The 20,006-nt window shown below is 37.9% G+C and overlaps 1 protein-coding gene across 1 annotated transcript in view; it reads right to left on the reverse strand.

The window, feature by feature from the left end:
* LOC146001546 (long-chain fatty acid transport protein 4-like) overlaps window positions 1–19,801 on the reverse strand; it is a 62,619-nt gene extending 42,818 nt beyond the window's left edge. Inside the window, exon 1 of the mRNA XM_083139000.1 lies at window positions 19,350–19,801. Coding sequence (XP_082995126.1) covers window positions 19,350–19,501 — 152 coding nt within the window. The 5' untranslated portion in view covers window positions 19,502–19,801. The remainder of the gene's footprint in view (window positions 1–19,349) is intronic.
* Window positions 19,802–20,006: the final 205 nt, after the last annotated feature.

Consider the following 20,006-nt stretch of genomic DNA (forward strand, 5'->3'; position numbering starts at 1 on the left):
TTTCAATGAAAAACTATAAAAGAGTGAAAGAAAACAACATTGTACTGTGCAAAAAAAGCCATGTTTAGGTCCTCTAAAGAAAACTACAGTTATTCAGTAAAATTAATTTTGAAGGACAAAGCCTCCGAAATGTTTTTCCATTCGGTGACGCGTGGTCATCACATCGAGTCCCATCTAGTTTTGAGAGTGGAATTCGCTTACATATTGATTTTAAGTAGCTTCTCAATTGTCCTCACGATGTTAGGCCATCACAGAAATTTTGGAGTTTCTACCAGGGATCGAACCTTGAAAGACTAGAGCGCAATAATTTGAGCGCGCGGGAATTTTGTTGTTTCTATTGCCATCTTATATTCAGTTTTGCACGCGCAAAGAAGATTAGTTTTAAGAAACTAGATGTATGCGTAAAATTTTATATATCTCGTCATCATTCTCCAATGTGTACAGTACGACGCCACAAAAGACTCGTGCATGTCCCATAGAATAGTGGTTAAGGGTGTCGCCTTGCACTAAAGGCCGCCGGATTCGATTCTGGTATCAGGTGGTTATAATTAAAGTGACGGTGTTCAGAGTGGTACAGCACGGGCTGTAATGAGAGTAGCAGTCTGAAACTTCGTAGATATGCTAATGAAGCAATGCGCTCGCGAATTATGAAAAAAAAAATAGTTCCAATTCTCGCCACCAGGGTAAAAAATGGCGCTGTAAGCAGTCAAAACTTGGTATAGTTACAGGAAAAACACTATAAATCGCAGAAAACAATACTCTTTGTAATAAAATATCGCTACAATTTCACTATTCGAATTACATGAACATTACTAAAGGAAAAAGCAACAAGCGTCACCAACAACAACCAGGGAGCTCACACAATGGTTAGGCAATTTCACCGACTTTGACGTCAGAGTTATGGAAAATTCCACGTTTTGACTGCTTACAGCGCCGTTTTTTACCCTGGTGGCGAGAATTGGAACTATTTTTTTTTTTTTTGGCATAATTCGCGAGCGCATTGCTTCATTAGCATATCTACGAAGTTTCAGACTGCTACTCTCATTACAGCCCGTGCTGTACCACTCTGAACACCGTCACTTTAATTATAACCACCTGGTATAAACAATATACATGGGATACCTATCTTGAACTCATTACACAATCATTTCATTTTCGCACCGTTGTCATACTTGTGCACCTGATTCCAGCACCTTTTTATATCTAAACTGACGGAAGAGGGTTTTTTCTACTTCTCAATTTTCTTCGAGCAAATTTACAAATCTAAGGAGTAAGGACTAATGACATTGTTCTTGGTGTCTCAAAAATCTGACACAAGAGAAAATACATGGATTTTTAAAGACTGTCTAGAAATTTTGGGGTGCTACAGGAGAAGATAATGTTCTCTTCCAACAATATTTTATACACACACACACACTGTACATATACTTATGTAGGCCTATATGGTATATTAATAGTTTGTTAGTTTTTAATGGTTTGATAGAAAAAAAAATCTTAAGTTTTGGGTCCCCCCGAACTGATCAACCTATCTACGTCCTTGGTTCTGACCCACGAAATGTTTAGTATATGCAACACGCACATTGTGTCACCACTCAAAGTTTCACAACGTATATGTCATTAAAGCAAAACTTTTCTTAATAAAGTTTTTCTGCTTTATATCTTGTTTCGATGCTGTGGACCGTTGAAATACGGAATTATATCCTAAATAGATTAAACCGGCAAGCACAGGCTTGCAATTGTCACTAATGTCATTTGCAATTACATTAAACAAAATACACGACATTTAAAAAAAAAGTCAATAAATTATACGCTTGGTATGTCTGGATAAGAGAGACAGTAATTTAAATTTATTTTTACCAATTTCTTCAAATATGATACCAGAGTTTCAAACAAGATCGTCTCGGACATCAAGTACCGTCTCAGTTCGATTTTGCAGAGATTTATCTCAGTCTCGTTTCAAAATTTGAGAGGAAACACAGACTTTTCTTGTCTCAGTATCATCTCCATGTTTTACCTCTTACGGTACAAACTTATGAAAATTATGGGTGAAGTACAGAAGTACATTGTACCCCCCAAGTTGGTCTATCGTGTGTCGTCCCGTTTCGGAAAATTTCATTTGAAAAATTCAAAAGAAAAGGTCAGTCATATACTTACTCTTCTGATGAAGATTTATATATTAACTATCAATCGACGCGACCACTTCTTTAGAAAAGTGTACTCCCCTTACGCAAAGGAGCATTCATCTGTTTCTGAAAGTAAACTTTATCAGATTCCATCGTTTCACAGAAATTTTACACAATTTCCATCTCCTTAAAGAGGTTTCCAAGAACTAACTACATTCTAGTAGCAAGCACAATGTAGAATAGAATAAGTTTGAATTTCTGTGGTAAGTAAGATAATGCTTGTAAGTTATAAACAATATACCTAAACTTTTTTTATTGAGCGAATTGAAAATATGTTCTTTTAACAGTAGCACCTTGCGTCTGTCAAATTATCTAAGGGGGGTACAACGGGATTTACGGTTTTAGGGGGCACTGAGCCGATACCACCAGTGTCTCAGTTTCCACGTATGTCAATTTTCTGTTTTCTGTATTCTCATTGGAACAAACGCAAACATCCATGTCCGAAACTAACTAGAATCCGGGACCCCGGACATATAGTGCGTTGTGCTAACCACTCCACTACAGAGGTTGACCTGAGCTACTGCGACTTAAACATTTGTATTCATTATCATTGTTGTTCTTAAGGAATGTCCATTGGAGTGGGGTGGAATTCTAGAAACTGTATAGAAAGAGAGAGAGAGAGATATCACTCACGTAGTATATATTCTAAGAAGGGAGGTCTGTTTCGCATAAAGAGCGTACCAGAGAGAAATACATTTTCTGTACAATTTCAAGTGTTTATGAACAAGAAAATGATCAAAAATGTAATGTAGTACCCTATAATTGTGCGTTATCAATGAAGGTGAAAATGGCATTTTAAACTTACCCCTTCAGTTCTCCCTGAGACGATTACATAAACAAGCAAGAATGATCGTTAGGGTCTTCCTGATTCTTTCGTTTGCCACTTGAGTGTTGTAATTCACTGTTGTAACAATAATAATGGTGAGATCTGTCGTATCTGTTATTTCAAGAAAATGGATTATCATTTAAATCTTAAACGAATATCTAGCACTTACCAATATATATTACTTTTTTCAAAATGTCCAGAAATGCTGAATAATCATAAATAAGCGAATTCTAACCGGAAATATTTTTACTTCCATTTTTAAATTATCAGGAACTGAGATAAATGAAATCACGTGAAAACAATTACATTGTTTTCCATTCATATGCACATTTGCTAGCTCTCGTTTTCTTCAGTTTCGTTCAACTACGAGCATCGTTGAATTAGAAATTCAGACTTACATCTCAATTAATCAAATAGCCCAGTACTTGAACACTAATAGCCTAAATGTAAACCATCAAAAAACAAATTTAATGATTTTTCACCCAGGCAACAAGAAGAACTTTGATAACTTGACGGTTTATTTAGATGAAAATGAAATAGAGTATGCTAACCACGAAAAATTCCTAGGATTGATCATCGATGATAAATTAAATTGGCCATGTCATATTGATTATTTCTCTGATAAACTCACAAAAAATCTTTATCTATTGAAAATCCTTTCACAATATAATATTAAGGAAATCAATATGAACCTGTAGTATGGTCTTATTTATCCTCACTTAGAATACTGCATTACAGCCTGGGGAGGGGCAGCTCCCGATAGTATATTATATCGAAAGCAAAGTCACGTTGGAATATCACTGTACTTTAGTCGATCGCCTGATATAGAAACAAGTGACTGGTAAGTTTTCATTCTCTCCTTACATTTAGTTTACTAATTATTATTCTCTTTGTTAAAGGACAAAAAAGAGACAAGATTGTTTTCACATTACAGCTTTACTGTTAGTTTTAGACGTCGTGTCCAGGGCGGTTAAATCGCCAATTGTTCTTGTATTCACGGATGATTTAATGTTAGTTTGGGAAGAATCATCCCTTACTTTTAGAGGAGGTTGAAGAGGCATGATCTCATTCTTCAACATTGGGGGAGAGGGGGACGACGACGACGATTGCCTCCTTCTTAGCTGCACTTAATATTTCTCTCATATTTGAAACATCTGATCGGTTGTCACTTATCTAAAAAAATACTGTAAAGTTGAGATGCATCGTTGGAAGAGAGCATCATTTGGTGGGTTAATTTATTCATCACCCCCTCGTCAGAAATGCATACGTTATAAAATGTAATAATAATAAAAATTACATACACCCGCGCTCTCGCACACACACACACACACACACACACACATACAATTATCCTTTTCTATTTTAAATTGAAATTATACAACTATCGGTATTGGTGGGTATCTGTGAGACTATCAGTATCGATTCAAAGTGGTATCGGCTCAGCCCTAATTAATATTTAATACAACAAGAAGGGGTTCTTAACCTTTACCCTTCATTTGACACAGACTAGAACTTAATACCTGATAAAAGTTGCTCATCAATAGTTTTTTTTATTACAATTATATAGAACAATTTACTAGAATACTAATATTTGTATTTTACCAATCAACTATTACTTTAATGAGAAGGCTGCATTTCACATCACTGGCTAAGTGTTCAAGTAAGTCCTCTGTTTTTTAGTTTGCTTTTTTTTTTACCAAATCTTGTTTGTGAAAAATGCGAATAAAATATTTTGAAAAAGTGAGGAGTGAATGAATGGGAAATTGAAAGTTGTTTGGTGATCAGTCCTTTTGGCTGTGCACCCAGCCATCATGGCATATATGGGGAAGGCTGCTCTTACCAAACCCCCACATGAAGTAAAAAGGGGATATAATTAAGAAGTAGCAAGTTGCTATAAGTCCTGTGCAGCATGAACAAAACATTAAAAGGACAAGTAAAAAAATAATAATAAAGTTCCCCATTCGGATTGCACTGTGCCGTGAAGATACCTAGGGGAATGTGGAGGTAGGGTCCCATACGTTCTCGATCTCAGGCATTTTTTAAGGTGATGTGATTAGCACCATGCTCTGACCACCTGTACCCACCAGTTTTGTCCCCATGTATACATTTATTTGAGGCAGGGTAAACGCCAGAGCTGCTTTATGCAGGGACAAGGTCAGAGAAAAATTCACTACCCTGGGGATCGAAGCCAGCCAGGTCTTCCATGTGACAGTCAGATGCCCTGCCGACTGGACTACCTCGGTTCCTATCAAAAGGGCAGGAGTTATAAAACATATCATATACAGTGTAAAAATTGTGTCCTAAGAACCTGAAACGTGTGAACGCTGATGTCATCTTTAACATTGAAGACAGCAGTTGCGGTGCCAGACTTTCTGGATAATTTTAGAAGATTTTAGTGGACCAAATCTTCAAATAAAAATATATTTTGAAATTCACATGATCCAAACACAAAGATCATAGGAAATCTAAATATTGGAGTAAAATTATGCAAATTGAAATGTTGCATTGAAAATGTGTTATAATTTGAGTTCAAACCTCCATAATCCAGAGGTTAGTAGACTATGCTCCGAAACCAGAGATCCTGGATTCAAATCGGGTAAGGTTTCCAACTTTCCCATCATATTTATAGTTTCAATTTTTGTCGCAAAGTTTGTCCTTTACATTTTGATGGGGGAGCCTGACTTTGGGTGGACCATGGCTCACCCTCTGTGCCGCCACTGGAAATTAGGAAGTTTTTTTATATCAAAATAAGCTTTGAAAACAAACAAACATTCACTGTCATATTGGGTGTTGACCCTGGTCCACAATCTGCACTAAAAATTATGTAGTGCTGCTGCTAAGAACCTTATCACTCAAAGAAAAAATTAAGGCGATAAACTTCATGATGAATCATCAACTTCTTTGAAGTTCAAAGTCTGCCGTGTTACACTTCGACTGGGCGATGGACTGAACTTTATTCTCTTCACTCAACTTTGCTTCAGAGATATTCAAAATAATATTAACGAAACTTGTAAACATTGAATGTCAAGTTTGGGCATATTCTGTGCTGTTATTACTACTGGCTCCTGAATCCAAATCAACAATTCAGACAGCATTAGTGTCAAAACCTTGAGACAGATCGTCAGTTGTTTCTATTAATATCGACCCATGTCAGTATTTAAGTGACCTGGCTTATTTTTCATCTGTCTAGGCCCACAACGGCAACTTCCTACATCCCACCTATATAATTACTCTATGACAATAATAAATGTATATAAATTGCCTACTTCTGTCAATGCCTTGGCCTTAGACTACAACAGGTCACATGTTGATCAACAGCAAATCAGCATATACGATATTCAGTCCTTGACATTTCAAATCATGACATGTGACATTGCCACGCGACGATGTAAACAGACAGACGTGTACACGTTAGAAGCTTTAGAAAGTTACAACAACTTTACTATTTGATTGTTTTGTTTTAATCTCAAATTGGTGTATGAAACTAAACGTAGGCACGTATGTAGAAATATGTTTCCGGGGGTACGAACCAAGTGTCTCAGGAATAATAATAATAATGTTTAAATTAAAATAATTATATTAAATCAAATTAATACTAATCACAATACATCAATTAATATTATATTATTATTACACGAATAGGTAAAATACTGTATAAGAATAGATATATCTATAACAGCACATAGCTATTCATTACGTAGCTTGCCTGTAGTTAAGATTGGAATAATTTACATAAAAACAAGTGCCCTGGTAATGAAATAAATATCAAATAGATGAATAATTGAATATTTATCGAATAACAAAAATGATGATGTTACATGTAGTTGGAGAAAAGTAAGTTTCTGATTAATATTTTATGCATATTATTTTGAGCAGTAGTGTACCTAAATCTTCTTTGTAATGCCATTCAAAGCCGTATGATCCCAATATAATCCTTGCCTTCTAAAAAGTTCAGAGGAAATTAATAACCATCGATTATGCAACAAAAACTAATATTGTCATTACTTAATTTTAGTACTTTGTAAGTCTTTCGGGGGGGTCCGGCCCCGGACCACGGGATCCCCCTAAATACGTCCTTCCTGTCCTTCAAAACCGTATGATCCCAATACAATCCTTGTCTTCCAATAAGTTCAGAGGAAATTAATTATACAACAAATGCTAAACGAGTATATTTACATTATTTAATTTTCGTACTTAATAAGTCTTTTGGGGGGGTCCGGACAACTGGATTCCCCCTAAATACGTCCTTCCTGACGTCAATATAATATTTCTGTACTGATTTGTCACCAATAGGTCACTATAATATCGATTGTTACTGCCAATTTTCTCAACTCCCATTGGCAGACAGGCATAGTTCGATCAAAAAATTATATATCCCATTACACGAATTTCCTATCTGCAGCTCGTGTGTCCAAAGGTGCGATTCATCACGAACAGCGAATAGTGAACGTTTTTCTTTTTGGGGGGTACAAAATTCAGCCTCCTATTTATATATATATATATATATATATATATATATATATATATATATATATATATATATATATATTACTTCACAGGTACCTACCTACCTATTCCTGGCATGTAAAAATAATGGAAAAACGACCGTTATTAATGTGGAATCCATAGTTTTCGGGGTCTCTAAGAAAAAAGTGACACTCCCAATGCCGTTCAACTCGAATACACCCCTGGCACCCCTAGGGGTGCGGGTGGGAAGGGGGTGACATGTAAAAATAATCGACAACGACCGATATTAGTAGAATCCATAGTTTTCGGGGTCTCTAAGATGAATAGTGACACACCCAATGCCGTTCAAGTCCAAGACACCCCTGGCACCCCTAAAGGTGGGGGTGGGAAGGGTGTGACATGTAATAAAATCGAAAAGGTGGTTATAATTAAAGTGACGGTGTTCAGAGTGGTACAGCACGGGCTGTAATGAGAGTAGCAGTCTGAAACTTCGTAGATATTCTAATGAAGCAATGCGCTCGCGAATTATGCAAAAAAAAAAATAGTTCCAATTCTCGCCACCAGGGTAAAAAATGGCGCTGTAAGCAGTCAAAACGTGGTATAGTTACAGGAAAAAGGCAGGAAAGATCAAACACATGAGAACAATGGCTCTGGCATGTTTATTAGGAACTATGGTTACAAGAACTGTTCAATATGGCCTCCCAATTCAGCAACATGCTGCATTCGTAACACGGCATGGTCGACGGTTGCTCGCAGCATGTCTGGTGAAATCTGAGCGACATGTCGTTGTATGCTATAGCTCTTTTCAGTTGTTACGGCGTGTGCTCTAGAAGCTGGCAGGGGAAGTGGAGAGCGGGGAAACGACCTATCCAGCGCTACGAGACAGGCCGGTTAGAGAGAGAGACTGCAGCGTTGCCAGAGTAGCGGGAAAGGCGAGTTGAAATCGAAAGAACATGAAATACAGACGTCCCATTGTTCGCGTATGGCCTGAGAATGTGTATTATCCCCATCTTGTGGTTAGTAGAATACCGATAAGTGTATGATATCAAGTGTATACGTTGTAGGAATTCTTCCAACTGTACCGAATGGTAGCTAGCATTGTCCATTACAATCACTGCGTCTTTGATATTCCTTTCGTCAAGCGTATCTAAAAACTGCAAAAACCACTGAAAATTAATTTACATGCCTCTAGAAAACCAGTGTGACTGGAACCTACGTGACAAACAATAATGCGCCCACCTTTACCCATGGGCACTTTTAAACCCCCTGTACCCTCTTTATTTTGCCAGATTTTCGTTGGAGCGTAATTCTGATCTATGTACGTTTCATCTAAATGAAATACCTATATAGGGCAAAGGTTCCTTATTTTTTAGAAGATGCATTTTTCTCAAAAACGTTACTCTGGCTGTAACTCGTATATCGGCTCTCTCCATCAGAAATCGTCTACCGTCATTGCTCTTTTTGTACTTGAACCCCATATATTTCAGTATCCTTCACAACGACGAAACTCCCCACTGAAAGCTTATTAATGTATGCAAATGAACGAAAACTTGTTCAGTGTTGGATATTCACCCTTTAAATAATACCCGAGGATAATTCTTCTTGTTATATCTTTATCGCAACCGTCGATTGCCTTTGTGATACTGTTCCTTTTGATTCGTTTGCGCGGTGATTCAAGACTGTCTTTGCCTTCCCTAACAATATGCTGCACAGTTCGCGTCACAATGGAACAGCGAGAGTACAAATAAACGTAACATCACATGCCACATACACGTTTATCGAAGAAACAATGCAGTTAGGCAATACACGACGCGACAACAATTACTCCCACTTATGTTATTCCTACATTCCGCTCATAACAAACAGGAATCAACACTGGGGCAAAACACCATCAGCAACGCGATGAATTGGCAACACAGCAACGTGCAGAACGAAGTTAGCGCCTGCAGCTTCCTCCCGCAACTGCCTAACTCTCGGCTCCACCGCTAGGTGGTCTGTTCTCTGGTTGGTCAGCGGCATGTTCCCCGGTCCCCACTTCCCCTGCCAGCTTCTAGACCGCACGACGTAAGAACTGAAAAGAGCTATAGCCTTCAGATCAGGCAGAGACCGGACATGTCCCTGATAGACACGATCTTTTAAATATCCCCACAGCCAGAAGTCACATGGATTAAGGTCGGGGGATCTGGAAGGCCAATCATCTGGAAACTGCCTAGAGATGATGCGGTCATTAGTGAAGGTTTCTCGCAGCAAATCTTTCACGTGGCGAGCGACATGTGGTGTTGCCCCATCTTGCATGAAAATGGTGGTGTGTTCACAGTTCCGTTCTTGCAAAGCTGGAATCACGTGTTGCACAAGGAGGTCCCTATAACGTGCAGATGTCACTGTACACCTAACAGGCCCTCGAGGTGTCATCTCCTCAAAGAAAAACGGACCAAGAATGAAGGAGCTAGTGAACCCACACCATGCAGTCACGTAAACTGAGTGCAATGGTTGTTCCTGCACAACATGTGGACGAGTGGAACCCCATATGCGACAGTTCTGAGTATTCACTGTACCGACCAGAGTAAAATGCGCCTCGTCAGTCCACAGAATATTCCCCGGCCACATGTCATCCACTTCCATGCGTGCCAAAAACCGATGGGCAAACTCACGGCGTTGTGGAATATCTTGGGGTTTCAATTGGTGCACAATTTGAATCTTGTAGGGATACCAGTGTAAAATGCACCGCAATACCTTGCGAACTGTTGACCAGGGGAGTGACAATTCACGTGTCACAGCTCTAGCACTGGTTGCAGAAGTTGAGGCATGTGCTGCACGGTCAGCTACAGCTACAGCAACTTCGTCCACAACTTCCACGGGGATGGGCCGCCTTCCTCTCCCTGGTGCAACACCCAATTCACCTGTTTCCTCGAATTTCTTCATCATCTTCTTCAACCCATTAATTGACATGGGCTCTCTTCTCAGCCCTTTCTGTTGGCGATATTTCCGCAGTGCAGCGTTACTATTGCTCCCATTCTGGTAAAACAACTTCACTAGCAGTGCACGGTCTTTCTTCGCAATAGCCATTGCTTTTTACACGGGAAAAATCAAACTTTTAATGTTCGGCGAACATTCACATCACTAAAGGAAAAAAAAAAAGCAACAAGCGTCACCAACAACAACCAGGGAGCTCACACAATGGTTAGGCAATGTCACCGACTTTGACGTAAGAGTTACGGAAAATTCCACGTTTTGACTGCTTACAGCGCCATTTTTTACCCTGGTGGCGAGAATTGGAACTATTTTTTTTTTTTTTTCATAATTCGCGAGCGCATTGCTTCATTATCATATCTACGAAGTTTCAGACTGCTACTCTCATTACAGCCCGTGCTGTACCACTCTGAACACCGTCACTTTAATTATAACCACCTGGTATAATGTGAAGGCATGGGAAATATTCCATTTTAGAACAGCACACACGAATCTTGTTCTTTAATGCAAAATTTGCACAAATAATTTTTATTTGTTTTTCTTTAGAATTTATGATTATTTTAAAAACAGATTTTAAGACCAGATAATAATTCCGAAACATATAAAGCTCTGAACCTTGTTCTGGGCTATTTTGAATTTAATGGAACGGAGAATAAGGAGATCGAAATGTGAAAATTGTGAACAAAGATACATCTATTCATTTCAATGCAGGTTGCGATTTAAAGGGTGTGAGAAGGATTTCCACCCTCTCTATCTTGAGCCATTCCAATGAGGAATAATCATCTCCCACCTACTGGATACAAAAACCATATTATTGAATATATCATACTTATAGAGTTCCAATTCAGTTTAGTTCATTTTAATTTTAAAGTCCCATGCCTACGTATAAAAAAATATTTAAAAAAATCATGGCAAAGCATTTATTTGTAATATAATTATTTATCTGTACCTAATGACGCTCTTCAAGCACTGAAAGTACTATTATTAAACATACCAAAACTGAAATCCTTCATATCTCAGAGAAAGCAAGGAAAACCATACGCTCGAAAGTTTCATTCTTTTCAATCTTTGGTGGACAATATGAAGAGCCAGCCAAGATTTCTTTTTGCATGTAGTAGCATTAAATGTAGATACATGCATGCGTATGTTTAGGGTGACAAGTCAATTCCTCATCCTCCGTGGCTGAGTGGTTAGCATAGTGCACTACGATGACAGAGGTCCCGGGTTTGAATCCCGGCCTGGAAATGGGTGTTCTTTGTGAGTGTCCCTTCATCATTCTTATCTCTAGGCGCCGGACCCTGTGGCCGAGTGGTTAGCACATCGCGCTGCGACGCCAAGGTTCGAATACCGCTCGGGCTTGGTTGTTTGTGAATATCCTTTCATCAATTTCATCATATCATCACTCATCCTAATTAGCCAAAAGTGGCAGAAATGCGAAGTAAAATGAACCAAATCAATCAATCAAACATTCCCATCTCACTCAAAGACTTTGTGAATCCAATCCAAAATTTACCAATATCCAGCGGCGGCTCTAAGGGGAGAGCCGCCGTGCCATGGCTCTACCCTCAGAGAAAGAAATAGCACTTGCTTTGCCAAAATATAGTTAAATTAATACATTTACGAACGAGGAGATTCGAATCTCGTAAGCGTTCCAGCTTACGGCCGCCTCAATTCCTGCGCGGCATCCCCAGCTGTTCTCTCACTTGCTCTGGGCCAGCATAATCTGGCCTAAGCGCAGAGGCCTGTGCGGAGGCATGAAAAAGTCTCCGCAGTTAACGAGCGAGGAGGTGGGGTGGTAGCCCAGTGGCAGCCATAAGACAACCTGCCGTGCCAGCTCGCGTCGTGGCACGACGCGAGAGCTTTCACATTGTGTTGACATAGTTGCAAACTTCACAGAGAAGTGACTAATCCTGACCGATTTGTAATACTCGTTGGAGAAGTAATTTGCGAGAAAGATGCTTTCCTGCATACTTGACAAGAACTAACGTAATAACTTCCCCAAACTTATATAACCATTTAGATAGATGCGTCTAAAGAGCCATCCAGACTTTTTTGTTATCGATTTATTCCTTAAGAAAATATATATCCCTTGCTCTCACGCACAGAGACACTCATGTGTTGCAACTGACGTTGATAACATTGAAGACATTTACTGTACAAAAGAATTGCCTAAATATCAAAGGGAATTCGCATCACCAGGGGATTTTTTACTATAATATTTGTAAAAAATCACACGGAAAATCTATCAGAATAAGAATTTTACTTGGAGATATAATTCAATTTCTTGCATTGAATTCTAAAAATTGTAGATCTACAGTTCATTTAGCAGATAATCATATTTCAGTTGTTAGTAACACCGATTGTTGATGTACCGTCTGCCGTGCTGGGGTTGCAAATTATAAACAAAACAAGGCGGGAATACCGTGATCGACTCTGTGTCTCTAATTGTTCAGTGTTTTTATTTTTAGTGAAGTGAAAGTGTCCGATGGTAAAGGTGACAGGCGTCGAAATTTTAATAGTCGCATTTATTTCCTAGAAACTCTGGCCGACCTCCGCACAGCATGCTACGACGCCAGGGATTGCGGGCCTGTGCATCGGTGTTCTTTGTGAGTGTTCACTTATCCTTATCTTCGTGATTAGCCAAAAGTAGTACAAATGAAGTAAAATAAACCAATCTTAGGAACTCTGAATTTTTGCCTGCAATTTTAGTAAACAAAGTTCCATTAAAATTACCTCTTTCATTAGATTTCTATGACATATGCTAGCGAAATTTTTTCGATTTCTTGATCACGTTGGCACTACCCATCATACTAGCTGCCAGCCGCCACTGCCAATATCTACAATTGAATGTGAAAGCGGGTTCAATGAAATAAACCTAACCTTAACTGATTAGAGAAATCATTTAGAAGTTTAAACCTACTCTTCCTTTGAATAAATATATCCGCAGTGCATTCTTTCCATGCAGAAAAATTTGCAAGAAATTGGATTAAGTCTAAGCATCACAGTGCCCTTGACAAGCCAACTGGCAAACCATAGAACCTGCACTAAATCTAATTTATATCGTGCATTCATCTGATCTTTTTCAGTTTGACTTTAGGGTTTAACTTAAAATGGCGTCGTGTTTTTGTTTCATTCAATATCAAATTAGATTTGAAGCAATTAGTGTCTTAATTCTAAGTATGCCTAACACATATGTGAAAACAAGTTCTCCCACAATCACAAATCGCTCTCTGTTTTAATGACTAGGAAACATTTCATTTCACCTTGGAATGATATTGCGATGAGACGAGTCGAGAATTGTCACAGCCTCATATCGTTTCCTGTGTGGTGAGGTCCTTCTCGTTCTTGTGTTTGTGCTTATTCTTGTCTCGGTTTCGGATCAGAAGTTATTAAAACTTTTTTTTTCTAGATTCACTTCATGCTCAGATAGGCTATTCGGGACTAGATCTACAGTTTAAAGTGGCATCCAAAGCACTGTGCATGTTGGACCCCTCAATTACAAGGTGAGATATCTCGTCCTGATTGATTGATTGATTTGCTTTATTTTACTTCAATTTTTGTGCCACTTTTGGCTAATTTTGCAAAGATAGGGATGAGTGATGATATGATGAAATTGATAAATGGATACTCACAAACATCCATGCCCGTCCCGGGATTCGAACCCGGGAACCCGAACCCGGATCATCGTAGCGTGATGTGCTAACCACTCCGCCATGGGGCGGCATATCTCGTCCTGACGCACGAAATGTTTAGTATAAGCAATATATACATTGTGTCACCACTCTCACAACGTACAATATATAATTAAAGCAAAAACTTTTCTTAATAACGTTTGTCTGCTTTACATCTCGTTTCGAAACTGCAAACCGTCGAAATACGGAATGTTATCCTGAATGGATGAAATCGGGCAGCACAGGCTCGTAATTGTCACTACTGGATTTACTTTGCAATTAAAATAAATAAAATATGCGGCTAATTTGAAAAATCAATGAGATATACACTTGATATGTCTCTGTCTGAATAAGACATACTGTAGTATTTTAAATTTTTTTTAAGCAATATTTTCAAATATGATAACCAGAGTTTCCAATGAGATCGTCTCGGGCATCAAGTATCGTCTCGCTTTGATTTTGCAGAGATTTATTTCATCCTCGTCTTGAAATTTTGAGAGGAGAGACTTTTCTTGTCTTAGTAACATCTCTATTTTTAACAAATCTCTTAATATATAGTTTTAAGTATAGTTTTCCGAGGTGTAGCTACATTGTACCCCTCCAAGTTGGTCTGTCGTGTCTAGTCTTGTTTGTGTAAGTATTTCGTTTCGGAAAGTTCCATTTGAAAAATTGAAATATCTTATCTTCGAATCAACGCAACCGTTTAAGAAATGTGTACCCCCTTACGCAAAAGAACATTCGCCTGGAGAGTGATTTTCTGAGAGTAGACGAAACTTTACCTTATTCCACTGTTCCACACACATTTTGAACAATTTTCATCTCCTTAAAAAAGTTTACAAGAACACAGATCAATGAACTAAATCGTAGCGAGCACAATATAGTAGAATAAGTTTATAATGGTTTGAATTTCTGTGGTAAGGAAGATAATGCTTATAAGTTATAAACAATTTAAACATTTTTTTATTGAGCTAATTGAAAATAGGTTATTTTAACAGTAGCATCTTGCGTCTGTCAAATTATCTAAGGGGAGTACAATTAGATTTACGGATTTAGGGGGTACAGTACCCCCTTCAAAAATTTAGGGGGTACAATGTACCCCTGTACCCCCCGTTCCTGCGCCACTGTGGATCATAATATCCCACTCTAGCCATGTCAAGACGAGTAAAAACGATTGGGATATTTTCCAATAACTGTACATTTCCGGATGGCCTTAAGCTCAAAACACATTTCTCTTCATAAACTTTTATCCTCGCACATAATATCTATGAAACAAAGTTAAAATTAACAAAAACACACAAAGAAAAAAACAGTAATTTTGCCTGTAGTATTGCATGGATGTGAAACTTGGTCCATTGCATTAAAAGAGGAACATAAATGAAGAGTATTTGAACATCAAATCCTTAGAATAATGTTTGGACCTAAAAGGGATGAGGAGACAGGTGAGTGGAGATTGTTACATCATTTAGAATTGCATAATTTGTATTCATGTCCAGATACGTATTAATAGAATAACTAAATCAAGAAGACTTAGGTGTGCAGTCCACGTGGCACGAATTGGAGAGGAATGAAGAATTTACAGGATTCTCGTTGGGAAACCTGATGGTAAGAGACCTGTAGGAAGACCAAGACGAAGATGGAGGGATAACGTTGAGATGTACCTAAAGGAAATCAGTCAGGATGGAAAAGATTGGATTGATTTTGTCCAGGATAGGGACAGATTGAAGGCTTGTGTTGCTGCAGCCATAAACCTTCGGGTTTAGAAATGCTAGAAAGTGAATGAGTTACTTAGGCTGAATACCTTTCAGCCTTCAAGATCTGATTAATTAAATACTTGCAAGTAAAGAAACCACCTGTTGCTGACATGTTATGAACTAGACGAGTTGATAGCAATGAGTGGATACCCAAACTTCAACTCATTCACGTGATGTACCAGCACTGCTGATTTTGTTTCCTAATGACTAAATAAATCGTAATGATGTGACATGGGTTTGACGTCACTCAAAAAACTGTAAATCTTCTGAAAACACTACAGTACAAACTTTCTCACGTTCAAGACCACTACAACCAAGCACAGAGTACTATACTCTGTCCCGGGAATCTATGAAGCAAGCGAACGAAAGTAAGTCTCTGCCGAAGAGGGGCTCGAACAATGAAATTTTGCGAGGAAACGGGATTGCGTGGATTGGCAAAGGGGACTGCGGTTGCCAGCTGTTTTCTCACTTTCTCCCCTTCTTTTCCGTTATGCGCGGGATTGCTCCCGAGATTCCCAGGATAGAGTATAGGCGTTTGGTGTTGAATGGGAAATCTTGCCTGTATTATATTATCCAAATTTGAAGGATTTGAATTTAAAACATGATCAAAAAGGGAACCGATGTGATGAGAAATTCATTACAAAATATTTTGCAAAACTTTGGTATCATCAATTACACTGAATGCTTTTTACTTTCAAATAATAAAACAATTTAATAGAATTTCAATTACTTCTACTTTCAGAAATCAAATTTGGTTGTACATAAATTGAATTTCTTTTAAAAATGTTATTTAAGGTAAATTTATAAATACAAAATAGGGTTAAGTTCATCTAAAGTCTTCTGACAAACATTTCGTAACGTTACCAAATATACAATACTATTGTATGGTTCGAGAATTATTAAGACTTTTAACTCGGAGTTATTCACATAAAGTATTATAGTGAGTTTTTCTACAAGACCACTATTTTTATTTTTCAAAAATAGATTTATTGATATATTATAAAAGTTTACACTATTTGGAACATTTCTGAAAAATCCTGAAGTTGAAAGGTGCCACCGTTCCCGAGATATCAAATAAAAAAATATCCACTATGGCGGACTCTTTTCAAGATGGCGGCCATCAGCACACAGATGGCGATTGGCTACTAGACTGAACATGTCTTAAGTGGTATAACAATTGATTCTACCAAGTCTCATGCTTTTATCGAAAAGTCAATGATCCCGGACTTAACCGCCGGACTGTGACAAAGACACTTTTTTGGTGCTGTCCTCCATTTGGAGACACATTTTATGGCGTATCTTTCATTAAAACATATTAAAACTGATATAGTTTTAAAGCTTATAAATTAGGCTGCAACTTTTATAAGAAAAAATATTTTGTTATTTAATTTGTTCAAACGTTACAAGGCAAGAACTTCAGAAAGTACTAGAAAAAAATATTTTTGATTATTATTTTTTAAATTACGGCAAAACCACAGACATTATCGAAAAATTAAACAGAATCCATCTAATGAGGATTAATAGTAAAAAAAGATTACCTGCCTACGACCATTGGTTACGGAGATATAGGTCAATAACCGAGAGTCTACGAAATTGATGTTCGGGGGGGGGGGGGGCTGGGGTGGAAAAGCCGCGGGGACTTTTGGGATTTTGCACTACATAGTATTGTTCTAACAACTGACCAAAATTCAGCTTTTACGGAATTATTCCCGACATGAAACCTTTATTGACTGGGCTATTATGACCATCAAAAAATAGTTTCACCTACGTCACAATCTCTTGCATTGTGGGATCCAGCAGCCATGATTGAGGCCGGTTCTTATTGTAAACATACGCAATTCAAGCAGGCGGGAGATTTCAACCTTGTTTACGATGGTACTGTGCAGTATTCGGTTGTTTAAGAGAAACTCACGTTTATCCTCCAATTTTTGGAGAAAGAAAATAAGTTGCGCTTCACGGCACGGGACTATAATTATTGATCAGAAGATGCCGCGTCGTCTGGTTGGCGAGAATAAATAGTGCCAACATGAATTAACAAAGCAAACATTACAGAGTGTGCATTGAACAATTCCTCTCAGGTAATTTCATGTCACATTTCTCTGTGACTTTTAGTACAAATGGATCGAACTGGTGTGTTTTTAATCATACTTACAATAGTGTTTCCTTGTTTTTTGGTAGAAAGGTGCTGATACTTCCGATAAGTTTAACGATAAAAATGATAACATTCAAAGTTAAATTCATCTTGATAATTGTACGTTTGTACCTGATTACTTATATTTCGTTCGTTAACACAAACAGTTATTCGATCAGCGCTTGTATAAAAACCTTAAAAGGAAACAGGCGATAATGGCTGAGCCTTGGAATTTACAGCTAATCTGTACTGGATGTAAATATTTAAAGCAGAATCCGAACCACTAATAAATCCAAAAACAAATTGATTCCAGGTAGCTGGGTCAAGTAAATAAACACACGTGAACTACAGTTGGCCAAAGGTTTAGTCCCCTTTTCATTTCGTTATCGTCCAGTTCATACGTATACCGCAAAACTTCCCGTTTTCACCATATCTTTCTCTGTCGACTACGGAAAGAGCTGGAACATATGAAAGATTACAGCTATTTCCAGGTTGCACAACACTGTCATTAATTTTATGCAACGACATTTTACACGGTACTAACAAACGTACAGTTGGGGCAGGTGTAACGAACACTACGTGGTGGGTATTTCCTTGCAGACGACAAGCAACCTCGCCGCAAACATGGCGGCGGTGCGAATCGTGACGTCAGATGAAACCCACCTATACAGTATCTCAAAAAATTGAACTTGCACCAACCTTAATGGAAAAACAAAGAAACGATTAAGCAGAATTTTCCCTCTAATAACAAAAGTATATACAAAGGCTGTACACATTTAATTTATAGAAAATAAATTTACCTAAAGCCACGTTATAACTTTTGTATATAATTAATAACGAGATGAAGTACGTAAAATGTTGACAAAATTGATTGCATACACGTTGAATTTTGCGAGTGTTTGTATTTCTAAATATACAAAAGATAGAGTAATACAGTTAAAAAGTGCTTGAAAGAATTACTGTCCTTGGAAAACCTTCATTTTGTTAATTACCGTTGAATCCCCAAAATAATTATACTTGTAAATATGCAGTGGCGATTTTCACTATAAAAATATATTTCTCCAACAACTATAATAATAAACTCGCCAATTCTTTCACGCGAGCATTTGGTTCAAGATATTGCAAAAAGAAAAAGAAAAAAATCTGGCTCAAGAAAATCTCCTTTCATACATAAAGAAAAGTAATTTCGTTAGTAGCTACTTGAAAAAAGTAACAGTTTCAATTACTAACTACAAAAAGTAACTAGTTGTGGTTAGAGTTACCCAAGAAGAATAACTTCTACTTCCAAAGACTTTCGTTTTATATAAAAATACTTATTTTAAAAACAAAGAATAAATATATACAACTCACCTTGCATCTCTTGGTAAAACACGAAGGGATATGTAAATTTTCTTCCAAAACGTTGCAATCACAAGCAACAAAAGCGAGAGTTGCAGAAACGTGAGGCATTTTATAGCCAGTCCTGCACACAGAGTTGCAGCACAAACCACGAATAAGTTCATCGCGCAAAGTCACCCAGCAAAACAGAGACGAGCGAACTGGGCGAACCACTCGTGCACACCAAGTACGTAGGCCCTTCGAAGCACGCATGCGCACATCTGATACCATCAAAAGACAATTGGAATATTTCTTAATATCCCACAATCAGCATGGGATTGTCTCGCTCTTTGCTGCATCTGAGCTGAGAATGTATTTCTTCTGCCTTTCGAGCTCTTATCGGTGACCTATTATCTATGAGGAGCTGATTATTATTTCCCTTGTTTTTCAAATTGCAACTCCCAGCAAGAAAGCAGATGTCTAGCGTTCTTTTCACTGTTCAAACCAACACGCGTTATGATACAGCAGATACTTGCATGTCGTTAGGAATTCACTTCAAGGTCTTTTTGCCTTTTATGAACAGAGAGAAAAGGAAAGGGAAAAAATATACGTAGGCTATTATACCTGGGTCATTTCAATCACCTCGTGGTATAAGACATTTACCAGACGTACTTTCATAAGTTAAATACA

This window comes from Lepisma saccharinum, chromosome 1 (genome assembly GCF_977018435.1).
Source record: "Lepisma saccharinum chromosome 1, izLepSacc3.1, whole genome shotgun sequence".
Taxonomy (NCBI): Eukaryota; Metazoa; Arthropoda; class Insecta; order Zygentoma; family Lepismatidae; genus Lepisma; species Lepisma saccharinum.